This window comes from Cervus elaphus, chromosome 27 (assembly GCF_910594005.1).
Source record: "Cervus elaphus chromosome 27, mCerEla1.1, whole genome shotgun sequence".
Taxonomy (NCBI): Eukaryota; Metazoa; Chordata; class Mammalia; order Artiodactyla; family Cervidae; genus Cervus; species Cervus elaphus.
This window is the reverse complement of record NC_057841.1, coordinates 28500669-28526095: the sequence shown is the minus strand read 5'-3', so window position 1 is coordinate 28526095 and position 25427 is coordinate 28500669. Positions and strand designations below refer to the sequence as shown.

Sequence of the window (25427 nt, the reverse complement as noted above, 5' to 3'; positions counted from 1 at the left end):
ACTATTACGTGTCTTAAATATCAAGGACCTTTTAGCTACTGTGTGGGCTGCAAATTTTAGGGGAACAAAACTGGAGGCAGTCCAAAGGCTGTTGTAAGTGAAAAACCAAGCAGGTTTGAATGAAGGCTACAGGCGTGTTTTTTTTAACAGAGGATACACTTGATATGTAGAGGAGATAGAATCAGAGAACTTTTCATCACAGGATGTGGGGGATGAAGTCGTGGGCAGACTCCCAGATTTCTGGCTGGGGATGTGATGCCACCAAACAGGATACAGGAAGAAGAGCGGGTTTAAGGGCGGGTGTGGCAGCTTTAGAACGAGCTCCACTGAGCTGAGTGGGCCAAGGATGACACTGTGGGTGACGCTGAGCACCAAGGGGCGGATGACACAGAGAGATGGAGCTCGGAACCGGGAGCAAGTGGGACGCCCTGGCAGTCCACAGCGCCAAGGAGAAAAACAAACAGTAAGCTCAGGTGTGGCAGAGAGGTCTGGTGAGGAAAAGACTGGAAAATGCCCACGAGATGTAGACAGCAGGATGCATGAAGAACCTCTGTAAAATCTATTAGATGTCCGCCAAGCTATGAGAACTGAAGTCAGGCCACGGTGGGTGATGATGTGAAGGAGGGGTGAGGCGCAGGGAGGTACCGCTGAGGAGCTGCCAGGTGGAGAAGCAGGGCTCGAGGTGGGGTTTGGGCTGGTTTGTTTTTACAATCAGTTGAAATCTCACCACCTAGAGATAGACAACATTGACATTTCAGTGCTCATTTTTTCCAGACACACACACATACACAGTGGTATAAATACACAGGCATACCTCAGAGATATCAGACCACCGCCATGAAGCAAATATCACAACAAGGTGTCACCCACATTTTTTGGTTTCCCAGTGCATATAAAAGTTATGTTTACACTCTACTGTAATCTATTAAGTGTGCATTAGCGTTATGTCTAAGAAAACAATGTACATACCTTCATCTAAAATGGATGCTGCTAGAAAAGGTGGTGTTGACAGACATACACACTGCTATGCATAAGACAGTTGGTGAGAAGCTGCTATATAACACAGGGAGCCCAGCCTGGTGCTCTGTGATAACCTAGAGGGGTGGGATGGGGGGAGGAGGGAGGCTCAAGAGACATGGAGTATATGTATAATTATGGCTGATTTGCATTGTTGTACAGCAGAAACCAACACAACGTTGTAAAGCAATTTTCTTCCAACTAAAAAAATAAATTAAAAAAAATGGTGTTGACAAACTTGCTCAACACAGGGTTGCCACACACTCGCAATTTGTTAAAAAAAAAAAAAAAAGTACTATTTGTGAAGTGCAAGAAAATGACATTCACCTGTACATAAATACACATACATAATAATGCACAGACTTAAGGAACATTAATTGTCTACAAAATTATATACTAACAAGGCAAGCTGTGTCTTTACACCGAAACTATTCTTGAAGTTATCAGAATCACAAGTGTACTCACAACAGAAGCAGTTAAAACCCAATATCTCTAAGGCACGCACTACCCTTTGTCAACACTGGTTCTTTACTTCTGAGAAACTTAATGGAGAAAAGTCAGCTGAGGAAACAGACACACCCAATCCATTGACTTCAGAAGGTGGAGAGCAATTACCCACTTGAAATATTTCCAGGGGGTTAAACATGCAGTCTTACGAGTAGAACCCTAGAAGCTCTACCTCTTGAGGTCAGACAACCTCTTGCAAGGGAGTACTAACAAGGTGCACCCAAAGAGCAGCGCCCAGTGAGTCACCAGAGGGGCAAGTTCCACCCTGTAAAGCTCCCACACCTGCGTCCTGTCTCATCACCACGGGAGGAAAAACGCACAAAGCTCTCTACTGTGGGGCTACAATGTCAACAGAGCTGGGAATACTGGTTAAACTGGCCCAGTCAGCTGAATGGCCATTGGGTTTGACTTGGGGTTGACTCTACTAGGAAATGGGACAAGAGGTCGTAATTGTAACACAGAAAAGGTAGCACCCAAAGACTTCCAAGGGCTTCCCAGGTGGCTCAGTGGTAAAGAATCTGCCTACCAAGCAGGAGACGGGGTGTTCGATCCCTGGGTTGGGAAGATGCCCTGGAGAAGGAAATGGCAACCCTCTCTAGTATTCCTGCCTGGAAAATCCCATGGACAGAGGAGCCTGGTGGGTGTCAGCCTAGATATCCTGCCCACCTCCCACCCCCCTACAAAGGCAGTCAAACCGGAAATCATTTGATGAAAGGCAACGGTTGGAAGTTAGATCTGGTGATTTGCATCCATGCTGCATGCTCAGTCATGTCTAACTCTTTGTGACTCCTCAGACTGTCGCCTGCCAGGCTCCTCTGTTCATGGAATTTTCAGGCAAGAATACTGGAGAGAGCTGCCACTTCCCACTGCAGGGGATCTTCCCGACTGAGGGATCAAACCTACATCTCCTGCATTGGCAGGCAGATCCTTAACCACTGAGCTCTCTGGGAAGTCTCTGGTGATTTGGAATTGATTCTAACAGTGAATATACTTTAAAAGAAAATGATACATACCTGGCTTGGCTCTTAAAACCAATTTATATCTACTTTTTGAAAAAAGTTTAAGCCTAAAAATATTTTTTATTAAAATATAAGAAAAATATTTTTTTAATTGAAGGATAATTTCTTTACAGAATTTTCTTGTTTTCTGTCAAACATCAACAAGAATCAGCCATAGGTACACCCATGTCCCCTCTCTCCCAAACCTCCCTCCCATCTCCCTCTCCACCCCATGCTTCTAAATGGTCCCAGAGCTCCCGTTTGAGTTTCCTGAGTCATAGCAAATTCCCATTGGCTGTCTATTTCACATATGGTATTGTAAAACGTCCATGTGACTCTCTCCACACATCTCACCCTCTCCCTCCTCCCTTCCTCCCATGTCCATACATCTGTCCTCTATGTCTATTTCTCCATTGCTGCCCTGAAAATAAATTCATCAGTGCCATCTTTCTAGATTCTATATATATGCGTCAGTATACGATGTTTATATTTCTCTTTCTGACTGACTTCACTCATCCACTTCATTAGAACTGACTCGAATGTGTTCCTTTTCATGGCTGAGTAGTATTCAATAGTATGTGAACCGTGCAATTCCAGATGTTCAACCTGGATTCAGAAAAGGCAGAGGAACCAGAGATCAAATTGCCAACATCCACTGGATCATCGAAAAAGCAAGAGAGTTCCAGAAAAACATTTACTTCTGCCTTATTGACTATGTCAAAGCCTTTGACTGTGTGGATCACAAAAAACTGGAAAATCCTTCAAGAGATGGAAATAACAGACCCCCTAACCTGCCTCTTGAGAAATCTATATGCAGGCCAGGAAGCAACAGTTAGAACCAGACACAGAACAACAGACTGGTTTCAAATCAGGAAAGGAGTATATCAAGGCTGTATATTGTCACGCTGCTTATCTAACTTATATGCAGAGTACATCATGAGAAATGCTGGGCTGGAGGAAGTACAAGCTGGAATCAAGATTGCCGGGAGAAATATCAATAACCTCAGATATGCAGATGACACCACCCTTAGGGCAGAAAGTGAAGAGAACTAAAGAGCCTCTTGATGAAAGTGAAATAGGAGAGTGAAAAAGCTGGCTTAAAACTCAACATTCAGAAAACTAAGATCATGACATCTGGTACCATCACGTCATGGCAAATAGATGGGAAATGATGGAAACAGTGACAGACTTTATTTTTTTGGGCTCCAAAATCACTGCAGATGGTGACTGCAGTCATGAAATTAAAAGACACTTGCTCCTTGGAAGAAAAGTTATGACTAAACTAAACAGCATATTCAAAAGCAAAGATATTACTTTGCCAACAAAGGTCCGTATAGTCAAAGCTATGGTTTTTCCAGTAGTCATGTATGGGTATGAGAATTGGACTGTAAAGAAAGCTGAGCGCTGAAGAATTGGTGCTTTTGAACTGTGGTGTTGGAGAAGACTCTTGAGAGTCCCTTGGACAGCAAGGAGATCCAACCAGTCCATTCTAAAGGAAATCAGTCCTAAATATTCATTGTAAGAACTGATGCTGAAGCTGCAACTCCAATATTTTGGCCACCTGATGTGAAGAACTGACTCATTTGAAAAGACCCTGATGCTGGGAAAGATTGAGGGCAGGAGGAGAAGGGGACGACAGAGGATGAGATGGCTGGATGGCATCACCAATTCAATGGACATGAGTTTGAGTAAACTCCGGGAGTTGGTGATGGACAGGGAAGCCTGGCATGCTGCAGTCCCTGGGGCCACAAAGAGTCGGACACGACTGAGTGACTGAACTCAACTGAACTGAGTATTCCATTGTATATATGTACCACAGCTTCTCTATCCATTCACCTGCTGATGGATATCTAAGTTGCTTCCACGTTCCAGCTATTGTAAATAGTGCTGCAACGAACACTGGAGTACATGTGTCTTTTTCAATTTTGCAAACCAATTTATATCTAGTTTGTCTGTAAAGTGATCCATAGATTTTGCTGAGACTTATGGCCATCCCAGAGCAAGAACTACCACAGTCACCACCGCAGCTACACAGAGGTTGCCAGGAAGGTTAATTTCTAACAGAGAGCTTGCATGCACTTAGTTTAAAAAAAATCTGGACAATAATCTTAAGAAAACTGTCTCATCACATGTCCCCATGTTCAGACAAATGACTGAATTAAAAGTATGGTATGAACTCATTAGGATATCTCAAAATAGATTTTTGGAAGAAATCTGTAAATAAGATCCTCCATGTAAAGGTAGGAGGCACATATTAAATATTAAAACAAATCTATATCTACCATTTAACATGTTTTCATATGCCAACAAAGAAACACATGTCTCACGGCAATAACAGATGTGTTGATATCTCAAAGCTTCACTATCTTCACTGAGATCAAGAGGAAGGTCCTTACAAGGGAAATGAGAATGTGTTCTGGATGCAGTGTAAAAATTACATTTTCCACTTGGTGATTTCTAGTGTATTAGAGAGCATTATTGATTTTATAACCTAACCTTGAATCTGACCACTAAATTCTAATATTCTTTATAATCTTTGGTTCACTTGATTTACTGGGATTTTCTAAGGAGACAATCACATATTTTCCTCTTCCTTTCCAGTGTTGGAAATCTCATTTCCTTTCTGTCTTACTACATCAACTACACAGTAACAGCTGTACAGAGCACTTAAACAGTGCCCAGCATATGCAGGTGCTCTTCTAAGCATCAGTTATAAGCTCATTTCAGCTGAAAAACAAGTATTGTTGTTGTTGTTTAGTCACTAAGTTGTGTCTGACTCTTTGCGACCCCCTGGACCAGAGCTCACCAGATTCCCTGTCCATGGGATTTCCCAGGCAAGAATACTGGAGTGGGTTGCTATTTCCTTCTCCAGGGGATCTTTCCAACCCAGGGATCGAAACTGCATCTCCTGCATTGCAGGAGGATTCTTTATAACTGACCTGCCTGGGAAGTCCCAAAACAAGTATATATAGGTATTATTTCCCCTATTTTATAAGTGATGAATCTGAGGCACAGCAAAGTTAAGACAACATATAGAAATGATCACAAAGCCCCTAAGAAGATGCAACAGATCAAAGAACTTCCTCCCTACATTGTCACTTTGGTAGACTGCATACTCTAGTTGGGGAGAAAAATTCAAGCAGTTAGGCCACTGCTATGGACTGAATATGTCCTCCCCCGGCCCACTTATACACTGACATCGTACACACATGTGATGGTACTAAGGAGGCGGGACTCCTGGGAGGTGTTCAGGTCAGGAGAGCGGGCTGTTATGAGTGAGATCAGTCGTCTCGTAAGAGAGACCCCACAGAGCTCTCCAGCCCCCTCCACCAAGAGAGACTACAGCAAGAAGTCAGCCGTCTGCAGTTCAGAAGAGGGCCTTTCCCAGATCCCAGCCACGTGGACACCATGTCCTTGGACTTCTCTGCCTCCACAGCTGTGAGAAGTAAATTTCTGCTGTTCCTAAGCCACCCGGTATGTGGTTATTTTGTCAGAGGGACCTGAATGGATTGAGACAGCCACAGAAGAGCAGAGGTTAAAGTAGGAATCTTCATCATCTTCCTGACTCCACTCTTGTCGTTGGTTTTTGCCGTAAGACAGGAGGAGGTCATGATCTGGAGTCTGTCAGCAATCGCAGAGCTGACCCAAGGAAGTTCCTGCCACTTCGATGTCATTCAAGGTCTGGAGTTCCTGGCTGGTCAAACATGAAGACAGTAGACGGGGATGACTGGACACCAGCGGGACTAGTGACATCACCTCTTTACAGCAACACGCTCGACAGGTGACACACAGAAACGCACCACAATCACAACACCAGAGAGAAACCAGCTTCATAATGGTTCCTGCAACAGGTAAAGAGCATCCCCCGACCACCCTTCCACTACCTCACAGAAAAGACACACTCGCCATGAAACACGGTGTGTACGTGCATGGGCTCAGGAGCCGAGCGGGGCTGAGATGAAGCTATGTACGCCAGGATTCTCTAGTTCAGTTTAAGCGCCTTTATACCTGACACTTCCCCAGCTGCCTGCCCTGTTTATCTGGACACGGGGTTCGTGATTTTTTTCCCCCCAGCCCTTCTACACCCTGGGAACACACAGAAGGCCTTTCTGCGTGGCGCTCCCATGGGAGGGGGGAAGAATAATACAGCCTCAAAGTTGTGAGCTTTCCCTGCTGGACGAGCAGAAGGACACTAGGTGTGTGTCCTGGCTGAAGAGAGGGCATCAGGTACAGGGAAGACGGAAAAACAGAGAGGATAATTACAGCCCCAGTCAGAGCGCTGTCTCACGCCTGAGATAGCATCCGTCTCTTCAAGACTCACCCGCCTGCCGGGACAGACTGGGGAGCAGCCCCGGGAACAACGGGCTGTGTTACTGGCTGTTCCACCTCACTTACGCAATTTGCTAGTCACCGAGGGCTATCCCCACCTGCTCCCAAAGGGTTATCTCTGAAACACAGATTAAAAAAATATCACGGAGGTGAGTTTATGCTGACAGGGCGCAACCCAAACCCAGAAGGCCCGTCGGAAGTCTGTGACCTGGCCCCCGGGGCAGGTGGGCAGGCTTCATGGCTGGACGGCTCTGGGTTTCAGTCTCCACCTACTGACGGTAGGACCTTGGCCAGGATCCCAGAGCCGTGGTTTTTTCATCTGGAAAGGGGCCGTTTCTACCATGAAACGAGATCACAGGTCTGGGTGATAAAGAACCCCCTTCCACGCAGTAGACGCCCCCAGGTGCTCGCCACGGCGGGTCTCACGTGCTATCGCTGCTCCCCCTCCACTCGTCCACCCCCCTCTGCACTCACTGCCCAGCGTCCAGGAGGTGCTTCATTATTCAATCAGCGTCTGAAGGCAGCCCCAGACCTGCAACAGCACTGCTTCACTGCAGCCTCTCCCCCTGGACTTGGGTTCCCTATGCAGATGCCTGAACTTTCTTAAAATGAGAAAGAAGCTATAACAATAGAGAAATGATGACCAATAATGAAATGATGTACTTCTAGTTGGAGGAGGCAGGGCTGATCTGGACCCTTCCTCAGGTACAACATGTAAAATTCCTAATGTCAACAACATCTGAAGAACCACATATGATGTACATACATACTGCAGTCTGAAGTAGAGAGACCAGGTTTTACAATGTCGTTTTAGTTCTCGTAAAATTTGTGTACTCCAGGCACTTACATATATACCTTTTTCTTTTTTAATAAAAAGGGAGAAGGAAGGGGCCAGGGTAGTCCTGGAGGATAAACAAAGCTTTGCATTGAAAGGGGTTTGTACCTTCACTGTCCCTGGATTTTTCTGCCCTGACACCCATGGCTGCTGTCGGGAGTAGGCACTGTGTGCAGAACTCAGTGTCCATTCAGAAATTTGAGAACAGCAAAAAAATGCTTCACATGCTTTTTTTTCAGTCTGGGCAATGACTTCTTATGTTTTACAAATCAACCCTGACACTTTTTTCCTAGGACCTGCCTGCCTGGCAGCTGCTGTGCAAAATCAGAATTTTTGTCAATACAAAATAAAACTGATATAATAATGTTATTATTATATTATAGTTATATATATTATATAATGTTATAAAATAATAACATTATTATATCAGTTTTATTTTATGCTGTATTATTAAAAATTCTCATTTTATGCTGAAAAATTCTCTATTTTATGCTGAAATCTGAGCACCGAAAAATTGATGCTTTTGAACTGTGGTGCTAGAGAAGACTCTTGAGAGTCCTTTGGAAAGCAATGAGATCCAACCAGTCAATCCTAAGGGAAATCAGTCCTGAATATTCATTGGAAGGACTGATGCTGAAGCTGAAGCTCTAATACTTTGGCCACCTAATGCGAAGAACTGACTCACTGGAAAAGACCCTGATGCTGGGAAAGATCGAAGGCAGGAAGAGAAGGGGACAACAGGGGATGAGATGGTTGGATGGCATCACTGACTGGATGGACATGAGTTTGAGTAAACTCCGGGAGTTGGTGATGGACAGGGAAGCCTGGGGTGCTGCAGTCCATGGGGTAGCAAAGAGTCAGACACGACTGAGCAACTGAACTGAACTGAATAACAACATGATTACTGCTATCTGATTTTCTCCATCTCAGCACCACTGGCGTCTCTGTAGTGGAGGCCCTCGGGGGCCTTACAGGATGATCAGCAGCATCCTTGGTTTCTACTCACCAGGTCACAGTAGGCCCCCCTCCCCTTGTTACAACAGCCAAAAGTGTCTCACAGTATTGCCACATGTCCTGGGGAAGGGGAGGTGGGTAGAAGTTCGAAACTTGGTTGAGCAACTTGTTTGCTCAACTTGGTTGAGCACCATGGGTCTATGTTAAAGTAAAGAAAGAAAACAAATACTCTTTTTCTTAAGTAAAGGAAGTAACAGTTATTAAGAATTATAACAGATTCCATAACAGACGTTTTGATCTTAACAAATCAACCTATGAAACACATACTCCCTTTCACAGAAGAAGGTCTCTATCATAGCACTGGAAATATACGACCAGACTATTTCATTCAACTCAGTTTCCTGGATTTTGACACACAGAACGAAGAATTACTATTGCATGGAGGAAATAAGTAATTGCCAGATATAAGCCAAACTATTAAATCTTTGTGGTATCAATCTTTTTGACCTTTAGATTTTTGTATATAATTTTTTCCCTCCTTTCATCTGATGCCTTGTATGAAACATGTTTTTCAGTGGAACTCCTATCCCTGATTACCTGGCAGGCTCAAAAACTAAAAGGAAAAGCACATTCTTGCCAATCTAGAAGTCTAAGTGCGTGTGTGCTATGTCACCTATGTCCGACTCTTTGCGACCCCATGGGCTGTAGCCCAATAGGCTCCTCTGTCCACGGGATTCTCCAGGCAAGGATACTGGAATGGGTTGCCATGCCCTCTCTTTCCAACCCAGGGACAGAACCCATGTCTCTTATGTCTCCTGCACTGGCAGGCGGGTTCTTTACCACTAGCACCACCTGTACCTGAGGTGATGGGAAACTTCTACTAGAAGGCCCTGAGTGTCCCCAAAAGATCATAAAGGCATTTCTAAAGAAATCTGAATCTTTACTCTCTTACTCTATTTATTTTTAGGAAGAACCTGAAATTTATTTTGTTGACAACATTTTAAGAGGCAAGAGTGTTTTAGCAAAAAAGAAAATGGTAGAAACAAATGAAAGCCATTAGGAAAAAGCATGCATGAGAAAGGCCTATGCCTGGGAGGTTGAAAACAAAAGTCTGCTTCCTTAAAAACTGGACCAAAAAAAAAAAAAGAAAAACTCAGAAGAATTAGCTTTCTTTTTCCTTGTCCCCTGCATCTTGATATCAACTTGTACCTCATCAGCATTTCCTCCAGTCTAGGTCAGGTCTTCATTATCTTTTCATCAGGCTATTCAAACAACTTTCTATCCTCTTTCTTTTATTTCTCAGCGTCCATTCTGAATCTGTGTAGGAGGTGGCCTCCAAAAGACAGACTATGAGGGCTATTGCCCCCAAGACACAAAGACTACTGTTATTATTCAGCCTAAAACTCAAATCTCTTCAAATCTGTTCCAAGCTGACTTTCTAACCTTACTTTCTAAACACTCCTTCCCCCTCTCACCCACAAAGCACGTGAGTTATCTTTACCACTGTCCATAACCCACAGCTCTGCTCAAGCTGGCGCTTGGTCAAGACTCCTTCTCCTGGAATGGTCACCTGAGGGCCTCACCTCTCATCCCCACCAGAACTGCTCTCTCCTTATTCAACAGTTGGCGCCTCCTTCAGAGCATCACCATCATCTCTCTCACTGTCCACAGAGGGGCCAAGAGCCACACCTGCCTGCTTCAAGGGGAAAGGAAATCAGACTGTTTTCTGGGCATCTCAGGCATCTTTGTAAACCGACTGGAAAAAAAAAAAAAAAAGTTCATTCTTTAAAGATGACTCAGGTTCCACGCAGTCAAAAATATTTAGTGAGCCCTTAAACCATCCAAGCCTGTGCCAGGTTCTGTGAGGTGCAGGACTGTCCTCAAGGAGCCTTTAGAAGCAGGGAGGATGAGATCATGACATAAATGCTCTTGGATACAAATTACTATATGATTCCACACAGGAAGGACCTTATCTGTATACATGGTGTGGAAAACGGAAAAGCTTCTTGAGGGAGGTGGTGTGTGAGGGAGAACCTCACAACTTGGGGGTGACTGAAGTGTGAGCAATCCAAGAACTAGAATCAGCATGGAGTGCGGCAGGTGGGTGCAGCCCATCCGGGGAACAACAAACAGGCCGTTGTGGCTGGTGCCTGGCAAGGTGTGGATGACAGACCAGTGCTCTCAGCTGAGTCTATTCTGGCCCTGATTAGAAGAGAGTCTGTACTTACCCGGTCAGTGGTGAAATAACAGCAATAGTTGAGGAAGAATAATCTGACTGATGGGGGCAGGCAGGAGGCGTTAGGGTCTTCAGAGACCCAATGAGAGCAGGCTGGAAAAAGGGAGCAGCTTCAGCAGAGGCTGTGGAGGTGGTGGCCACAAGACTTGGCCAGGGGACTTCCCTGGTGGTCCAGTGGCTAAGACTCTGAGCTCCCAATGCAGGGGGCCCCGGGTTCGATCCCTGGTCAGGAACTAGATCCCTCATGCTGCAGGGCCCACACGCCACAACTAAAGAAGTCCAGTGTGCTGTAACGAAGACTCAGCACAGCCAAAAAAAAAAAAAGCCAACAACAAGAAGAAAGCAACAACAGCAACAAAAAACCAAACCAAGACTTGGCACACAATTACTTTGAGGGGCAGAGAGAAAAGGGCACAAGGTGGACAAGGGGCTGAAATCTCCCTCTTTGGGTGACTTGCTTCACTACTGCAAGTAAGAAAGCTGAGGGACTTCCCTGTGGCCCAGTGGTTACGAACCAACCTTTCAACGCGGGGGACATGAGTTTGATCCCTGGTCAGGTAACTATGACCCCGCACGCTGCAGAGCAACTAAGCCAGAGCCCTGCAACTACTGAGCCTGCACACTGCAACAAGGCATGCACACAGACAAAATAAATCTTAAAAAGAAAAAGAAAGAATGCTGAGGTGATGAAAATAGTGTGAAGGACTGTACAGAAAGATGTAACAGTCACTAGGTATTAAGCTTACGAGATGCAAAAGACATGAGGGGAGACATGGAATATTTCAAACATTGATGTGCCCACGGCATCTCATTTACCTACAATTTTTCATGTGTAGATGATAAAAGCTCTGCGTTTCTTGTTTGTCTCATGCTCAATCATTGGCTTGACTCATTCTTAGGGACAAACCCCATGATGTTCTGCAAACCAGTCCTAACAGGTTGGAGGCCTTGCTGAGGTACACCTTCCGGAAAAAAACCACATGTGAGCGTCTGAATCATCCCCTTGCCCTCAATGTCAGAAAGGTTCACACGGTACACGTGGTCTGCCGTTTTTCTGTGGACAGCATGCCTGACAACTCCCCAGCTGGGTAAGAGGTTTAACAGAAGGCCAGCACACGGCGGCCCTGGAGGGTGATTCATGAAGGTAAGTGACTCCAAATCTAAGAAATGGAGCAAAGTGACTTCATGAAGCTTTACCAGCACTGCATCAGTTTTGGAACATATGAAGCCTGTTTTCCGCAAAGAAAAAAAAACCAACCTCAAAGCAATTCTTAAAAGCTGAAAGGGAACCTTTGAAAAGGTCACACCACCTCTCGGAGGTACAAATCCAACATGGAAATCAAATTACGAAGTGAGACGAACCCATCCCCACCCTTGTTATAAACACCCCATTAACAGCATGGCTACAGGCAGCTTGTTCAAACTTTCCACCTGATGTTAATCACATCATCTCATAGGTTAAACCAGACTCGAGCTGGAGTGATCCTCTTTCAAGTACTAACTTTCCATTCGGGACTGACATATAAGCTGGGGGGGTGAAAAAAGAGAAAATGGCAACCTGGAGCTTTGAACTCTAAACACCATCCTTGTTTGCATACCCTGTTTGTTTTACATTTCAGAACCTAGATTTTCTGTGCATAGATTCAGTATGTGATTTTCAAGGATTTTGAGAGTAAACATGCTGAAAAGTGAAAACAGCAATCGAGGGATTCTCAAATATTTTATGAAAGTTTTTTTTACCGATGTTTATAGATCAAGAAAAGCCACATACTGTGACACTGATTCACTCTGCCCTGTATTTACTCATATGCCCCCTTCCCATTTCTCCCATAGAGCTGATTTTAAGGAGAAACTAATGAAAAAGAATTTAATGAAAAAGAAGTTCCTTTCTTCTCAAATCACACACACACACCCTCTCCTCTATACTTAAATTACCACCACCAACTGGGTCAACCCCTGGGAGCCAACAGACTGGGAGCAATCAAGCCCCCAAAGGAAGGTGGGGACGGTTCCACCACGTGGTAAAAAGAGAATCATTTCTCTCTGGTTCACCTCGCGCTGGGCTGTTTCTACACTTGACCCTAGAACAGAACAACCCAGGGAAAGGTGGACTGTCACCCCTACAGAAATTACCTAGGACTGCAAGTAGGGTTCAAGGGCTGAGGGAGGAGCGGTTTTGTTAAGAACACCACTGAAGAGTTAGACACAAAAATTAACTTTGCTGCTGGTTGCTGTCGGGGAGTCCTTTTCCCCTTGTTATCACAAAAAATTTTGAAACATGCAAAAAATGAATACCATCTACCCTTTACCTAGACTGAAGAACTTTAACAGCCTGCCCAATATTCATCTATGCTGATGTTTGATTTTGAAGTATTTTATAAATGAAAATCATATTCCCCTCCCCTAAATAATTGTGTCTCTAACAAATAAGGATGTTTTGCTTCAAAACTATAACACAAGAATCACACCTAACACGAAATCAAGATAATTCCCTAATATCATCTCAGAATGAATACCATTCACATTCTAGCTTACTTGTGTTATTATTCTTAAGTATTTAGAAGTAAAACTAGAAAACTATACCGAAGGCTGACAACAATCCTGAAGTCATTCTTCTATCAAAGGCTGACACTTATATTAAGTTCTTTGTCTTTGTTTTGACTTAAAACATCTGGGCGGACACCCAAGTGTGAAAGAAACAATTCATCCGACCTCTGACCACAAACACTGTTACAGTAGCTACACCAACTACATGGTGAAGAAGTGGAAACAATGGCAGAGACAACTTCCTAGACACTGGGCTGTTATATTAATTAGTTTCCCCCTTTATCCTCTCTTGAGTAATCCTCCAACCAAGAAAGATGCCTCCAACCCTGTTATTGTTAAAAAACAAAAAAAAGAAGAAGAATATTAGAAGCCTTTCACTCCTATGTCCTCTCCCTCAGCTTTTCTTTAACACACTGTGACAAACATAGTTATCCATGCTTGCTGTCTCACCTTCCACTCATTTTTAACCCCCTCATGAAGTCTGATTTTCCTCCCACTTATTCACTAGAAGATCACCAATGTCCTCAGTCACACTTAGAAGACCCTCTCCCTGGGCCTCCAGACTTGGGTAGGAAGCCCCCCAGGTTCCCTCCATCCTCTCCCTGGCCCGGGGCTCTCCCTGCAGCTCTTCTGTCTTTGCTGCCTCCTGTAATTTACTTGAGAGAGGAGAACATCACCTGTATGCAGATGACTTATAAATCTAGAAAAGGTCAAGATAAATATGTTTCCTTAGTTTTCCCCTAGAGTCAGAATACACGTGGGGAGCTGGGTGAAAGGAGAGCAAAGCAGCTTTACTAAATTTACCAGCGAATTCTAACTGATCTCTCTTCTCTGTGAGGGTCGGGATGACTTCCGTGTGCAAGTGCCTTATGGCACATTCAAGAGGAACTGCGGTGGGGGAAACAGGTTGTGGAGCTGCAAGTCCTGGGTTCCAATCACACCCATTAGCTGGGTAATATTACAAGATCCTTAATGTCTTTAAACCTCAGTTCTCATTGGTGCACAAACACAGAAAATAGAACCTGTCTCATGGGTTTGTTGTGAAAGTAACATGAAGACATACAAGCAAAATGCTGAATTAGCAAGAGAATGTAGTGTGTGTGTGTGTGGTTAGTTGCTTCAGTCGTGTCTCTTTGTGACCTCATCGGCCACAACTCACCAGGCTCCTCTGTCCATGCGATTTTCAGTGTAAGAATACTGGAGCGAGTTGCCATCGCCCTCCTCCAGGGGATCTTCCCAACCTGGGGACTGAACCCGCATCTCCTGTGTCTCCTACACTGTAGGCAGATTCTTTACCCCTGAGTCACCAGGGAAGCCCGACAAGAGAATATGTGCTAATGTTGCTCAGTTGTGTTTGACTCTTTGCGACCCCAGGGTCTGAAGCCCGACAGGCTCCTCTGTCTATGGGGATTCTCCAGGCAAGAATACTGCAGTGGGCTGTCATGTCCTCCTCCTCCAGGTGATCTTCCCAACCCAGTGATCAAACCCAGGTCTTTCCCATTGCAGGCAGATTCTTTACCGTCTGAGCCACCAGGGAAGCAACAAGAGAATAGCAAACACAAAATAAAATTAAGTTATTGCTAACTGTAACCTAAAGATTCAGTTATGAAAAAGTGTTATTTCTTAGCTAATATTTACTACTGGTGCTGGCAAAACTGGTTGGGATAATATCGCTTGCCATGCTATACGTGTACTGTTGTTGTTATTTAGTCATTAAGTCATCTTTGACTCTTTATTTTTTGCAAACCCTTGGAGTATATTATAGCCCACCAGGCTCCTCTGTCCATGGGACTTCCCAAGCAAGATTGCCATTTCCTTCTCCAGGGAATCTTCCTGACTCAGGGATCGAACCCAAGTCTCCTGCACTGGCAGGCGGATTCTTTACCACTGAGGCACCTGGGAAGCCCAATACTTGTGCTGAGGACTTTCTAAAAGACAGACTGGTTACTTTCCATTTTATCACATAAGCTAAACCATATAACAGAGAAAGTACACATACTGCTCTACACAAGTAGTTACTTTTATAAGCGGATGATTCACATCAATTAAACTCACACCCCAGGAGAATAAAATTAGCTTGTTTCAACATTTCCTTTTGTTCAGTGATTACAATTCAAGGTTATGTTAGATACCACATTACTATAATTTTGCCTGAGAGACAGACACCGCACATCCTACATTTTTAAAAACAGGTACTGCTGATGTAAATGCAGGTGCTTGCTAAGGGCCTTGCAGATTTCATAAGCAATTCTAACTAGCCTTGGGTTCCACTGTTACTTATTTCTGTACATATTGTAGCAAGGAGGGAAGCTGTTGTTGATGTTCAGTCACTAAGCTGTGTCTGACTCTTTGCGACCCCTTGAAGTGAAGCATGCTAGGCTCCCCGGCCTCTTCACTATCTCCTGGAGTTTGCTCAAATTCATGTCCATGGAGTTGGTGATGCCATCTAACCATCTCATCCTCTGTCACCCCCTTCTCCTCCTGCCTTCAATCTTTCCCAGGATCAGGGTCTTTTCCAATGAGTTGGCGCTTTGTATCTGATAGCCAAGTACTGGAGTTTCAGTTTCATCATCAAATATTCAGGGTTGGTTTCCTTTAGGAGGAGGGAAGTACTGAGATCATTTTAGCTTGTTAAAGAGTCACTGGATTTGCAGGAGGCTGAGAATGTAAAAATAGAACCAAATGTGGCTGGGGTTTATCTCAGATGCATCTGTTCGAGTGGTGATCTGTTTGCTGACGACACCAGGCATGCCATCAAATGATGTGAATTTTCACAAACCCGGTCAGAGTCCCACGACTTCCCCAATGGTGGACCGTGGGTACACAAACACCTCACGTTCTGATTCATCTGACTTCTCAGAGCTCTGTCCCTGGACAGCTCTTTCTGGTTAGCTTTCAGGAAAGAGGTGAGAACAAGGAGGTAACATTATTTAGTAACTCATCTTGAGGTAGGGAAGCTGTTGAGTCAATTGGAGTTCAGAGAATCTTCACGATATTTTCTAAGGAAAATCTCCATTTTATAAGTTGGAAACTTGGAGCTTAAAAGGGCAAATTCCAGAGGCAACAGCATATCCAGCTTTTTGTGGAGTCTGAAGTTTACATTAATTTTAACGGACAAAATGTCAAATTGTGAATACCAAATCAGGGTTAACGCCCTAGGAAGGTTCAGCCTAAACCCGAGACACTTGCTTTAGTGTAAGCAATGTGAGTGAGCTTGACTGATCGCTCTGAACTGTAGAGACAAAAGGAATTTGACGAAGAGAAATCTGAACTGTTAAATGGAAATCATTCATCTTTACAAACTATTGGCTATAACTAAGTTGCACTAGGTTCCTTTTCCTAATTTTTAAAAAGAGAATTTTTTTTGTATTGTCGTTGTTGTTTAACAGGTCAAGATAAACTGGGGAGGCAGGAGATGTTCAGGGTGAGTTAGCAGTGGATTGGGCCAGGCAGGAGTTTAGATGGTCTGAGTATGCAGAAAAATTCCAAATTCCCCATTGTACACTCCTTAGGAAATCTTTGCCCTTTCAGTAGCAACAAGAAGTTAGAGCTTGGATAAAACTGATCTGTGCTGCCTTTTACTAAAACATGTGTGAAAGTGGCAATCACTTTTCTAAACACTATGCCAATTTTTCTTGAGTGGTTTCTCTGCTGTTAGCAAAATACGTGATGCTGACTAAACACATTCTCTCTTGGAATCAGTTGTTTGTTAAACCAAGAAAATGCCTTTTATTCCAAATAAAAAACTTACTTTGTCAGAATGAGGGACATTATTTTTTTTTTCTCAAGGCACATCTAATAATTTCAGAATTCAGAGTAAGGTGATTCTTATCACCACCACGTGAGAGTGTAACTCTGATAAGAACTTCAAGTCATATTTCTCTTCTCTGAAAATTTTATGAAAGTATTTCTTTTCACATGAAGAATTTCATGAAAATCTCTGATTAAAAATATGGGAAAGGCACTCGGGATTGTGATTTTTCTAAAAATGCTGAGTTTTGCTATTTTTCAGAATGTATGTGTACAGAGTTGTGTACGGCTGCCTAGGCTGTGTACTGCACAACTCCCAGGGGCGCCGTTTACAGAGATCACAAAGTAAGGGGTGCTGCCTTGGACAGGACAGTGCAGTGGCCCTGATGGAAATGGGACACTGAGAAGGGAAAAACAGCTGCCACCTATACCAGAAAAGAAGGACAAAGCGGGCAAGGCACAAAGATGGATGGGCCAGCTTGTGCTCACATGGCAAAATATGGACAAGTCGAGCATCAAAATAAACAAGGACAGGAAGATATTTTGACCCCTTGCATGAAGTAAGAATCCGTAACTCCATGCTGATAACAACAGGTAAAGAGGCACAGGGGGAGAGAGGAACAGCTCTTCCTTACAACAGAATGACAACACATAGAAGAAGGAATGATGGACTTAAGTTAGAAATGCACTATTTTACCACCTTCAAAGTAAACATTGAATCAGACAGGTATCATCAATAGCTGCTCAATAAAAGGGGGTAGGGAGTTAGAGAAGGAACGCGACACCCACAGAATCTCAAAGAATCTTCCTTCGAACTTCCCAATAACACAAAGCACATGCTAATTATACAGCAGAGAAATCAGACATCTTAACCGAGTGATTAAAATCAAGGTCACCAGTAAGGGACAGATGGACACCCGTGTCTCCAGATGTGATTTCACCGAGGAGGACACAACCAGCCCAAAGTGCATAATCTCAGTCTAATCATGAAGAGCCTGTGGAACCCAAAGTGAGGGTTATTCTAAAAAGCAATTTGCCTACATGCTTCTAGATTGTCAAGAAACACAAGAAAGGCTGAGGAACGATCCCAGATTAAAGGAGACTAAAGGGACATGATAGGAAAAAACAGTAAGTGGTCTCAGACTAGATGCTGTCCTGGAGGGAAAAAAAATATTATTGGGACAAATGACAAAACCGGAACATGCAGTGCAGGTTAAATCAAAGTATTAAATGTCCTGAATTTGCTGACAGTACTGTGGTTACATAAGAGGATATCCTTGTTTTTAGGAACCACATAATGAAGTACAAGGGGGATGTGTGTGGTCTGCTCCAAAGATTTGGGATAAATAAATAAATAACATGGGTGTGTGTGTGTGTGTACATGTAGAGAAAGAGATGGAGGAAAAGAATACAACAAACATGGCGAAATGATGGTCAAAAATGGGTAAATAATACAAAGGTATATATCATACTATTGCAGCCTCAAAATAAGAAGTTTAAAACAACACAACAGTAGCCAAAACAACTCTAAGGGTGTCAGTGTTCAGTCTGCTTTAATGCACAGAAAAGTAATTCAACTTGTAATCTGTACTTCAAAACAAAGAGTTAAATCTTCAGAATCACTGTGCCGCTATCATTACGATAATCACCACCATTAACACCATGGGGCACTTGGTAAGTACTAATAGTAAGCATTTCCCACGTCGCTCAGCAGTAAAGAATCTGCCTGCAATGCAGGAGACTGGGGTTTGGTTCCTGAGTTGGGAAGACCCGCTGAAGAAGGAAACGGCAACCCACTCCAGTATTCTTGCCTGGGAGAACCCTATGGACCAGGGAGCCTGGAGGGCTACGGTCCATGGGGTTGCAGAGTCAGACTCGACTGAGTGACTATACAAACAGGAATTCAGAAAGGTGCTTCCCTTGCATCACCTCTTTTAATCTTCACAACTGCCCGAAGAGAAAGGCACTCATTGTCTTCACTTTATAGATGAGGAAATTAAGATCCAGAGAGGTCGAGTAACTTGCCCAAATACACACAGTAAGTGGCAGAACCAGGAATCCAACTAGGCTGATTACAAAACTGGTAGATTTTATTCCTACATCAAATGTATTTAATTATTATTAATTTTTCTCAAAGAATGAGTGATGACTCTCAGTGTAAATGAAGTTATAACAAATTAGTGAAATATGCATGAATAAGTGTTTCTTCTACTAACTAAAATTAGAACACTACTAAACCAGAGACATAAATGGTATTTTTAGCCTCCACTATTTACTTTACGCTCTCTTTCTTCCAAAGGCTGGACTTGGTCATAAATCCTTTGAAATAAAATATACCTGAGGATGTTCTTTGAAATGATTTTATCAAGTCTTATAAAACACTGGTTCCTTGCCATGGACTGAATGTTTACATCCTCCCAAAGTCAGATGCTGAAGGCTAAATCCCTGATGTGATGGAATTCGGAGGTGGGGTCTTTTGAGGGCAATTAGTCCTGAGGGTGGAGCCTTCATGAACGAGATTAGTGCCCTTGTAAGAATAGACTTGAGAAAGCTTATTGTTCTCTCTCACTCTCTTTTTTTTTTCCCTCTCTCTCTCTACCATATGAGGACCCACCAAGAAAATAACCATCTGAGAACCAGAAAGTGGGCTCTCACCAGACAACAGACCTACTGGCACTTTGATCTTGGACTTCTCAAGAAATAAATTTCTTTTGTTTACAATGCATCCAGTCTATGGAATTTTGTTACAGCAACTTGAACTAAGACAGTTCCATTTCAAATTTTTCTTCCTTTAATATGTTTTCTTTCTTTTCATGTAAAGTGGTACAATCTTAGTGTTCAAACTTCCTTTTAGTCTGGGCACCTCAACTTTACTTTTAAAAAGGAAAAAGTATCATTTGCAATATACTGCCTGGGGTTCCCAATTAAGTGCACTATCACTTTCCTTGCAGATAAAGAGTAAGCTGTTAATATACCATCTTTTACCCAGTGGAAGATGAATGTTAAAAAATATATATATTTAGAACAAAACATTTGCAAGTATTTGCAGGTGTTTGGGGAAATCTCATCATCTGACACAGTGAATGCCCATTCCAGAACAAAGGATTTCCAACTTTGGCGGAATAACAACAAGAGAAGCTATTAAAACCCTGATGCTCAGCCCACACTCAAAGCCAATTAAATCAGAACCTTGGATGTGGAAACTGGGCATCAGTCATTTTTAAAGCTTCCCAGGTGATTCCCAGATATGTAGCCAAGTTTGAGATCCCTGGATGGAACATCCACAGCCATAAAGAATTGTATCTTTTTGTGTACAGATCCAAAGGACTCACAAAGCCTTTTTGAATTGGTCTCACTTGTTAAGGAGTGTACAGTCCAACTGGCAAGTGGAGATATGGGTGCATGTAATGGCTCAGCAGGTAAAGAATCCGCTTGCAAAGCAGGAGACACAGGAGATATGGATTTGATTCCTGGGTCAGGAAGATCCCCTGGAGGAGGAAATGGCAACCCACACCATATTCTTGCTTGGAGAATCCCATGGACAGAGAAGCCAAGTGGGCTACAGTCCATGGGGTCACAAAGAGCAGACATGACTGAGTGACTAAGAACAAGTCCAAGGAAAATGTAACAGAGCGAAACCTGAGGACATGTGCCAAACGCATGTGATACAAGGTAAGTGCATCAGGAGACAACATGGGGACAAGTCGGGGGTGCCAGCAGCCTCCTGATGCAATGACAGGCTCTGATGGAAGCACAGCTGAGGAAGGCAACTCTGGCCAGGGAATGGTTACACGGAAAAGTATTCAGGATGTCCAGGACACAGGAAGGTGACTAATCTAGCCAGAGTGGAAGGCCCACTCTTCGGAGTGGAAAAGGTAAGTTTGGAGAAGTGGACTAGAATCAGAGGATGAGAGCTTTGAGCAATAAGTTAGACTGGTGGCATATGGGGTCTCTAAAGAAATCTGCACATCTGATCAAATGACAACATTCATTTGGGACAAGTGATGTCACAGTGCTATTCACAAGGGTTTGGGGGAAAGACTAAAAGTCAATCAACTAAAAGAACACAACAGATTAGGTAAATTTATTCATCTGAATCACAACCTCACATCTTCCTTCTTGGTTTTCCACAAAGTACAGGAACCGTAATTTTGGTTCTGCTAGAACTAGCATGGAACTCACCTGTCGTGTGACCACTGGCAGGAGAGACCAGGCAGGTGGAGGCTCTCTCTCATTCTCTGCCCCTTTGCCTGGCTCCCAATCTCACTCTTAACACTTTCTGTAGCTGTATGTTCCTCCTTTTTCTGTGAAGGCTATGCCTATGGCTGGGAAAGAGAATTCTAGGACAGGGTTTCAGGCAAGAGAAATCTTTTCTTAAAATTTTTCTGTAATAAGGATTTTGAGAAGTTTAGTGACCCCTAGGTCATATCCAGCAATGAAGACTCCTATGAATAAAAGGGGGACCAAACCATTCATTCATCCCATAAATATTTACTGGACACATACCATTTACTGCTGTTCTAGGCAGTGGGAATACAGTGAAGCCCCCTTTCCAAATAGACAACTCTCTGGGCAATGCAGAGATTTCACTCAAAAACATGACAGCAGTCTAGGGCGTCCTGCTACAGACTTTTGAAACATTAATGATAGCAGAGAAAAAGAAAAAGATCCTTCACATAATGAACTATAAGGAACAGAAGGAAGTATAGGATATATATATATATATATATCATGTTTTTAAAAACTGCATGTATAAACTGCCACTATTGAAAATGGATTCAAGTTACTAGATGGATCCTAAACTCCTAGAACAGTGCTGGTACTTATAAAGCCCTTAATAAAGATTAGTTAAATGACATGGACAGGAATTAGTTAAATAACAGTAAAATTAGTTAACATGTTAACTAAACTAGTTAAAAATTAGTTAAATAAATGCAACAGTGACATGTTACACTGAATGGAACTCCTCAAGTGAGGCAGGAAAGTAGCTACTATCCTAATTCAACTAAAGCAGTGAGGTCACCTCTGATGCCTGTGTTCTAAACGCTCCTTTGCAGAGGGACATGTGCAAGCATCTGACTTTTCAATTCAATACTTTTAAAACCAGACCATAATGCTTGTTTGTGCAATGGTATCTCGTAAAACCATGAAATCAATGTCTTTCACAAATTGTGCTCAGGTTAATGGAGAGATCCTTGTGCTCAGAGGCTGCCTACACATACGGACTGCCATTCCAGAGATGATATTTGTTAACATTTTCATTTTATGAATCTCTAAGAAGAATTTGTGCTTAACAGGGAACTCTGCTCAATGTTATGCAGCGGCCTGGATAGGAGGGGAGTCTGGGGGAGAATGCACACATGTACATGTATGGCAGAGTCCCTTTGCAGTCTACCTGAAACTTTCACAACACTGTTAATTGGCTATACTCCAGTACAAAATAAAAAGTTAAAAAAATGCACAAGATCATTAAAGAAAAAAAAAAAAGAATTCATGCTTAACTACATGCATTAATTAGAAATTCCTGTGACAAAATGAATCTGATTACGAAAGTGTTTTGATCTTCTTTGTCCAAGTCATTATATCCTCTTGTTTATAGACAACTCCTACTTTCTCACTGTGGAGGAGAAAATTAGCATATTCAAGTACCCTTCCTTGGCCCTGTCCCTTGAGAGGAGCTTTACCTGCATAATGTACCGGAATCTCTATCTTTGGCCCAATGACATAGTGCCCCTCCTCCAAGCTATGGGCAGTGATGGTGGTCCACTGACGGCACGAGTGAATCAGAAGGTAGTCATTTTCCCGCAGCCCTTCTATGCATTCTCCTGGAAAATAAATTTTATATAAGAAACTTAGAATTAGCATCTGCTTATTCCATTCTCTGCAACAAAATTTCATTAGTTATAAGTTCACTAATGGAGAAGTTGATAGTTCATCCCAAGGTGAGATAAAGTCCACTTCTGAATCAGCAATTAAAAAAAAAAAAAAAAAAAAGGCATTCCATGCCAAGCTGATAACTATACACAGGATTCCATAAAAATGTTTCCCATTTATTTGCAAAGAGATTTTCAAATACCTCATTCTATCTTAGTGGTATTTCAACAATAATATAATAAAACAAACATATACTGAGTGCCAGCAATATATTGAGCACATCTAATGAAATGTCTTATATATATTATTTCAATGTAATAGAATAACATTATGAGGCAGGTACTGTTCCTTCTTTACAGACAAGAAAAATGAAGGTTCAGAATGTTAAGTATGGGGTTCTCCTGGTGGCTCAGTGGTAAAGAATCCACCTGCCATTGCAGGAGACATGGGTTCAATCCCTGATCCAGGAAGATCCCACATGCCTCAGAGCAACTAAACCCACGAGCCACAACTACTGAGCCTGGTCCCTAGAGCCTGGGGAGCCACAACAACTGGACCTTTGTGCTGCAACTACTGAAGTCCATCTGGCCTGGACCCCACGCTCCACAACAACAGAAGCCACCGCAATGAAAAGCCTACACACCACAACTAGAGAGTAGCCCCAGCTCTCTGCAACTAGAGAAAAGCCCATGCAGTAATGAAGGCCCAGATCAGACATAATAAATAAATAAACGAAATTATTTTTAAAAACAGAAATGTAAAGTATAGTCTAAGCACACAGGTTCAATAAGCAGAAAGGTGCGGATTCAAGCGTAGGTCAGATTCCAAAGCTTACACTCTTTTTTTTTCTTGGCCACACCATGGCTCGTGGGACCCTAGTTCCCTAACCAGGGGTGGAACCCAGGACTCTACCCATGAAAGCATAAAGTCCCAACCACTGGACCGTCAGGGAATTTGCCCCAAGCTTATGTTCTTAATCACAACAATATAACTACCAAAAATAAATTTATCTCTCTCTGTTGAAACAGTACTTGAGATTAAATGCTTATATCTCCTTTCAAATTTTACATGTTTTAGTATTGTACTGGTACAAAAACAGACACATAAATCAATGGAACAGAACAGAAAGCCTAGAAATAAACCCACACACTTATGGTTAATTAATCTACAACAAAGGAGGCAAGGATACACAATAGAGAAAACACAGTCTCTATAGCAAGTGTTTCTCAGAAAACTGGCCAGTTATATGTAAAGGAATAAAATTAAAACATTCTTCAACATCATACACAAAAATAAACTCAAAATGGATTAGAGACATAATTGTAAGACCATGTAACTCTCAAACTCCTAGAGGAAAAGAAAACATTGGCAGAATACTTTTTGACATAAGTTGCAGCAATATTTTTTTGGATCTGCTTCCTAGACTAATGAAAATAAAAGCAAAAATAAACAAATGGAACCTAATCAAACTTAAAAACTTTTACACAGCAAAGGAAGCCAGAAAGAAAATGAAAAAACAACTTACAGAATGAGAGAAAATATTCACAATGTGACTGACAAGGGATTAATTTACAAAATATACAAACAGCTCACATAGTTCAATATCAAAAAAACAACCCAATTAAAAAATGGGCAGAAGATCAAAACAGACATTTCTCCAAAGAAGACATACAGATGGCCAACAGGCACAAGAAAGAACGCTCAACATCACTAATTACTAGAGAAATACAAACCAAAATGACAATGAAGTATTACTCACTTCACACCAATCAGAATAACCATCATCAAAAAGTCTACAAACAATAAATGCTGGAGAGGGTGTGGAGAAAAGGGAACCCTCCTAAACTGTTGGTAGGAATGTAAATTGTTACAGGCAAGATGGAGAACAGTAAAGAGGTTCCTTAAAGAACTAAAAACAGAGTTACCATATGATCCAGCAATCCCATCCCTGGGCAAATATCAGGAAAAGACAAAAACTCTAATTTGAAAAGCTACATGCACCCTAATGTTCACTGCAGCACTATTTACAATAGCCAAGATATGGAAGTAGCCTAAATGTCCACTGACAGATGAAAGGATAAAGAAGATGTGGGATATGTATACAATGGAATATTACTCAGTCATAAAAAAGAATGAAATAATGCCTTTTATAGTCATATGGATGGACCTAGACATTATCATACTAATGGAGTAAGTCAAAGAAAGACAGATATCATAATATCACTTTCATTTGGAATCTAAAACTATGATATAAATGAACTTATATCCAAAACAGAGACTCATAGGCATAGAAAACAAAATTATGTTTATCAAAGGGGAAAGGGGAGGGAGAGGGGTAAATTAAGAGTCCAAAATTAACAGATATACACTACTCAATATA

General features: G+C 42.5%; 1 protein-coding gene across 4 annotated transcripts in view; it reads right to left on the bottom strand.

Annotated features, from left to right (window-relative positions):
* The window catches only part of GAREM1 (GRB2 associated regulator of MAPK1 subtype 1), a 229409-nt gene that overhangs the window by 123106 nt on the left and 80876 nt on the right, over nucleotides 1-25427 (bottom strand). For 3 of the 4 annotated variants that reach the window (XM_043888688.1, XM_043888689.1, XM_043888691.1), the window contains exon 2: nucleotides 22858-22998. The exons of the other annotated variant lie outside the window; for it this stretch is intronic. In XM_043888688.1, the coding sequence (XP_043744623.1) occupies nucleotides 22858-22998 (141 nt within the window). The remainder of the gene's footprint in view (nucleotides 1-22857; nucleotides 22999-25427) is intronic. 4 annotated transcript variants of the gene reach the window in all.